General features: G+C 38.5%; 1 protein-coding gene across 1 annotated transcript in view; it reads left to right on the top strand.

The window, feature by feature from the left end:
• Positions 1-474: 474 nt before the first annotated feature.
• LOC122820622 overlaps positions 475-6,000 on the top strand; it is a 68,912-nt gene continuing 63,386 nt past the window's right edge. Inside the window, exons 1-3 of the mRNA XM_044098197.1 lie at positions 475-1,756; positions 4,896-4,990; positions 5,179-5,423. Coding sequence (XP_043954132.1) covers positions 5,387-5,423 — 37 coding nt within the window. The 5' untranslated portion in view covers positions 475-1,756; positions 4,896-4,990; positions 5,179-5,386. The remainder of the gene's footprint in view (positions 1,757-4,895; positions 4,991-5,178; positions 5,424-6,000) is intronic.

The raw sequence follows: 6,000 nt of genomic DNA, 5'->3' as shown, positions 1-6,000 counted from the left end.
ATTAAAAAAGACTGTGAATGAATGGCTTTAATTAAAATAATTTGTTTTGTTATTTATTTTATTTTTATGTTGCCTTCATTTCAGACCAACGCGAAGTTTAGACATATGAACCACAAGAGGGCGCCAGATAATCCTTCTAAATACAAGAAAGACTTTCAGTGCAAAATCCTCCAGAAAAGATCAGCTTCAATGAATAAATGGTAAAATACAGATATAGATTACATGTATGCAAAAAATGACTTATTATCCTAATAGGTCACTATAAGGCTTATTATTATGTCAATTGTGAACATTTAGGTAATGTTTGTGAGTAATTATGGCCTCATTTTTCCTTTTTCGGTTTAAATTTATGTTCCTTATATCACTGTTTTGGATTGTTTGTTAAATTTTGAAGTTATTTACTTTTGTTAGATTTAGTTGAGTTATATTTTTGGGGTTGTCGTGTTGCATGTTTCTGATTGGTTGTTTTGATAAGTCATCGACAGCGGGACCAGAAGCAGACAAAGCTGAACAGACCACGGGTGTAGGAGCAGCGGGACGAGAGGGAGACAATACGCGGCTGGATGGAGCGCGGACGAACCCGGGATGGCCGCGTTGGAGTGGGGGGACGGTGCAGGCGGACCGGAGGACAAGAGACTGAAAGACTGGTCGCCGTTGAGGAGCGGGAGGTTGGACCATTGTCGAGGTTCACCAGGAACCGGAGGATTGGTTGGATCGAGCCAAGAAAGGGATTGGGAGCAGTGGAGGACAGCGCCCTTTTCCCTTTGACCAGCTAAGAGTTCACATTATAGACTTTTTTTATTGACTTATTGTCAAGGACTGCCTGCACATCCTTCTCTTTTTGATTCTCTGTTTTTTAAATAAATTATTGTAAATTTTATTGGTCTGTTTAAAACTCTGTCCACAATCCTTGCAGTTTTTATTTGGTACTCCACTCGGGTGCCACATTTGAAAGTAAAAATAATTTTTAAAAAATTTTTTTTTATTAATTGAATTGTAACATTATGAACCACTAGGGGGCTCTATTTCACATATGTGAGAAATAGAAATAGAAACAGTTTATATTGTCCAACAAAGTGGGACATTCAGGTGTAACAGATATAAATGTTCACACAAAAAGTTCTTGAGGCGTTAAAACAATATATAAAAAACAAGATTAACAACAATAGTAATAATAATAAAATACTGTAAAAGACTAACATAAAAAATATGATGCCTTTACTAGAAATAGAAATATTGTACTCGCGATTGAACGGATGTGCAACTGAGCCGAACCGCTTTCTGTTCTTGTGTTCAACATACATGCACAGTATTTACAACAGAAAATTAGTGCAGAAATGTTATTTAAAATGAGTAAAAACAGAGCGGATTGTAGAAATGCAAGCATTTCTGCAAAGACATTGATCTTGTTGGAAGCAGTGATGGATATAAAGTTTAAAAGCTTCTGAGAGTTTGGATCTACGATAACGCTCCTTTGTGCATTCAGGGTGCAGCAGTTTGTCACGGAAGGAGCTCTACAGTTCAGCTGCAGTTATTTCAGGCTTTTAACGTCACACTCTGGTTTTTGTTCCTGTTGATGCTCAGAATGGTGCTGCTAACACCTTTTTTTTTGTAACTACACAGATAACAGTCTGAGGCTGAATGACTGAACAAGTTTTAGCACAGTTGCTCCCCAACGTGGGAGACCTGGACTGAAATCGCAGCCTGGGATTTTAATGCATGGAGTTTCCTCCCATGAATCATTGATTCTCTCCAGGTAATCTGATTTCCTCCAATAGTTCTAATATGAGTTTTTTTATGTGGCTTTCAGAAGTTTTGAGATCTGTTTAGGGTGAACCTCACCCCTCTCCTCTAGAGATGCACCAGCGCCCCTTGTGGGGACCAGTGGTAAATGGAAAGTTGAACTCTAACTCGGCCCAGTTAATCTTATTGACTTGTATTATTTCTAAAAAAAAAAATTGATAAAACATCATTTGATTTTACTCAGCCTGGTCTTCAAACTGAGCGTGAAGTCTGAAGTGAAGAAACTTTTATTTCACAGTAAAAGTCCTGAGTATCTGGGTCATGAGTCCATGTGGAGTTTCATCCTCTGAACTCACAAAAGACATTTGGTCAGCATCAAACCATCAGACACACATGGCTTTTAATAAGCACAGAGCTGAAAGAAAATGTGAAATTCCAGATATTATAGTAATTGGGCAACTTATTAAAAGGTGTATTCTGACTTTATAGTCCACCTCACATTCAAACAAATTACTTCCTTGTTTGTCGACTTGTACTTGTCTGTGTATTCTCAACGTTGATGTTTGCCTCCGATGGTCAGATCCGTACTTTGCCTTTTGGTGGTTATGTTTTCGATTTCTGAGAACTTATTAAACCAACAAAAATCAGGAACATGTTATACAAAGAACAAATATTTATGGCCAAGAATTTGCTGGTTTCAGCACGTCCACTTTGTGGTTTTGTGGTTTTATGGAAACGTTCTTTTGCTCACTGAGTGTCACAGTTTGAGCTGTTCCCCCCCAGCCAACCCTGAATGTATCATCTATCCTGTTCTGCTGCCTATACAGCTTACCTGTTTTCCCTGCTGCATCGTCTGCTGCTCTGCCTCAACTTTGCAGCCATCTTGTCTCCCAGTGGTTTGCTGACATTCTTGTCATTTGACCTGAACTGTTTCTGACTCGGCCTCTTATTTCTTTCTCGGCTTGTTTTGAGGTGTTTGACCCCTATTCTCTCTCTGATTAGTCTTTTGGGTTCTGGTTTGGTCAGCAGGTTTTGATGCTCATATCTGATTTTTTTTTTCACATTTCACAATCACATTTCCGAGTGAGCGGTTTACGACCCGCTTTCGCAGAAGAAACGCATCGTTTACGGAAGTAATGGCGCCTTGTATGTTGACACGCGTATCGATCGATTTTACAGTTTATTCAGAAAGTATTGTCACAAGTTCACTCAACACGGAGGAAGCTAATAAAAAGAAAACTCATCTAGCAGCAGTGGCTTTTTGTGGAGCCAGAGGTTAGAGAGGTGTGAATGACATGTGATGCTTTCAGTGACACAAGTTTTGCTCAGAATGGTGTAGCATTATGATGCATGTTTTATATAAATAACTCAAGAAATGCAACACGACCGTTCAGACTGCAGACTCCTTTGAAAACATTCGGATACGGGTGAAAAGGAGGGAATTGGGCCACTCAGATCGCGGTGAAAAACGTCCCAATGGGCAAAAACAGAAGTGAATTTGGGTCTCGTTTGCCTGCTGTGTGAACATAGTCTAATTGTTTTTCAGTCAGGTGTGACGTCATCACACCTGATGTAGCAGAGATGATAAATAACTGGAGTCTCCAGTGAGATATAATCTTTAAAGTGTTCTCTTCAGCATCAGTTTGGTACAAAGACGTCTGAAATCACCTACTGGCCTCAGAACAGGCAGACGTACGTTTTCATAAATGAATGAAATGATCGTGCATCAAGTGGCAGTGAATGTTACCAACAAGGCCTCTGAAGCTCAGTCATCTCTGTGTCTTTTTTTAATCCACAGCTTCTCTATTTTCTTTTCTGTACAAAATTGAGGAAATGAAACACTTTAAGCTAAATGTGTTCTGGTTTCTGGCAATGCATTCATCTGGAAGTAATTACAATAATTTATTCTAAAGCTATATAAAGACATTGCTGTAGAAATATGTTTTGCTTGGTTCTTTTCATTTTTAACTTCTTTCAAGCCGTGTTGAGCTGAGCATAAAGACTCTGGCAGCGTTTCACACTTTTTTTTTTTCTACCCGTTATTTACTTTTTCACAGCCGAGCTGCTATGTTGACGTGATAAAGGTGACAGTTCTTAGAAAAATGCTTCTACATGCATAAAAATGAACTTGTATGTTTGTACATGAACAAGTTTCCATGGTTCTAAAGAGAAATATTTTGCTCCACAAGCCTTGAATAAATACTATATTTGTTCTGCTTGACATTTGTTTGTTTTTCTGCAATTTCCTGAGCCAGAGTATTAAAAACAAAAACGTTAATTAGAAATTGTTACAACTGGATATTGATCCTAATCACAGGATCATTATGAAGCCCTCGCTCCAGTAGGAGTAATTTCAGGTTTTTCCTTGCTGTGGAAAACGGTCCAGATAACAACTGGAATGTTTTATCAGTTTTTTGCCCGCTGTGACCTTTAACCCTAAAGGCTTCATTTAACAAAAGCAACAGATGACATGTTTTTTGTGGTTCTGCTAGGACTTCTTCAAAAGATTCCCACTTGTGGTTTGTTGTTAGACTCTCTGTTGCCTGGTGGTTCTCACCACTGACCTCATGTAGGTCATAGTGGGTCAGCTCCAGTCCTCAAGGGCCGGCGTCCTGCCAGGTTCAGATAACTCTCTGGTCCAAATGATCTAGCTAACTCTTTAGCATGTCAAAGCCATGCACAGGCCTGCTGACGAGACTTTATTGGATCCAGGTGTTTTTTACCCTTGGAGAGAAATAAATCATGCTGGATACCGGACCCTCAGGACCGACTTTGGACACACTAGATGTGTCATTTACAGGCCTGGTGGAGAATTTATTTATTTTTTAATATTTTTCTCAGTGTTTCCATGTGGGTGTTTTGAAAAAAGTTACCATGTGGGCGGGGCTTTAGTCACTGTTTTCAGTTGTACAGAATCAGACCTGGAAGCATCTGCAGTTATCCAGATGTTTTGCAGAAATCACATCACCAACATTTAGTTCACATTTTAAATTAACATCCTCATCAAACCAAAAGTCATAAAATATCACAGCAATCTCTTTTTACACATAAAATTTAAAAGAAATAGCATTACCACATATTTCCATATAGAACGTTATGTTGTTGTTGTAAATTTAAATGGTGCCTTGACTTTGTTCTACTCGTGTTTTCAGTTTAATTACCCACTCAGTTGGTGGTTTCCTGTCCTTTGGGGGTCAAAACCAAATTTCCACCACATCAGAACATCCGCTGTGAATCTACACAAACGGTAAATGACGTTTGTTGCAATGTCATATATATATATTTATTTATTTTATTTAATTTTTTGTCAAATGTAATTTTTAGAGCCTCATTAGATTAAACTCTTAGTGAGGGTCAAACAGTGGAAAGAGTTTGTGTTCAAAGACGTTTGTATTAAAAAAGTGTTTACTAAAATATATTCTACTGTTGCTGCAGTGGACAGGAAATCTGAATCCAACACGTCACTGTGGTCACATCACTGTGCAAACTTTATGAACGCTGAGTAAAAGGGAAGGAAACACAGGCACATTAGAGAATGACAGTTTTAGTGCCTTAAATGCAACTTCTTCTTTTGTTTTTACTACTTTAGCGAGAGCAAAGTGCAGCTGCTCCAATTAGCTGAGCAGCAGGTCTGGAAGTGAACATGGGGGAAACGTTACTCTGCAGACTGGGCTTCTTTTGTAAGTAAATTACTGGATTTCACTTCACTGTTTTGATACAATTATTGTACAGGGTGGGGAAAGCAGCTCGTTGCTATTTTAGACTCTCTTTCTGATAATTATGAAGTTAGTCGAGAACAAACTGTGAAACATTTCAAAATCGTAAGAAGACTTGAAAATGATCAGATCTTGTTCGTGTCACATGGCAGTCGGTCGCCTGGATGATTTGTTGCAGCAGCAGAGAAACTGCAGAGATCAAATCAGATGAACAACTTGTGAAAAGCTGGTTTTTGGTGTCAAAACCAAACAAAAACAAAAAAACAAATCTGTCTGGAGCCGGAAAAAATTAAAATCCTTATATAAGGTTTATAGTGAAGGCAAAACAAGTTTTAACCCTCCTGTTATTTTAGTTTCTGGGGTACAGCAATAATGTTGGTGGGTCTGTTTGGCCCGTGGAGTTTTTAATCATGCAATAGTGTCAGAAACCAAAAAAATCCTCCAGAATGTTTTGGAGGAACAGATTATCTGATTATTAACTCCAATACTAACCATTTCAATCAATATTTCTGCAATGATGTGCACATGTGCATGTATGTGT

Source organism: Gambusia affinis, linkage group LG18 (assembly GCF_019740435.1).
Source record: "Gambusia affinis linkage group LG18, SWU_Gaff_1.0, whole genome shotgun sequence".
NCBI classification, from domain to species: Eukaryota; Metazoa; Chordata; class Actinopteri; order Cyprinodontiformes; family Poeciliidae; genus Gambusia; species Gambusia affinis.
The sequence above is the reverse complement of the archived record's forward strand: the minus strand, read 5'-3'. Positions and strand labels throughout refer to the sequence as shown.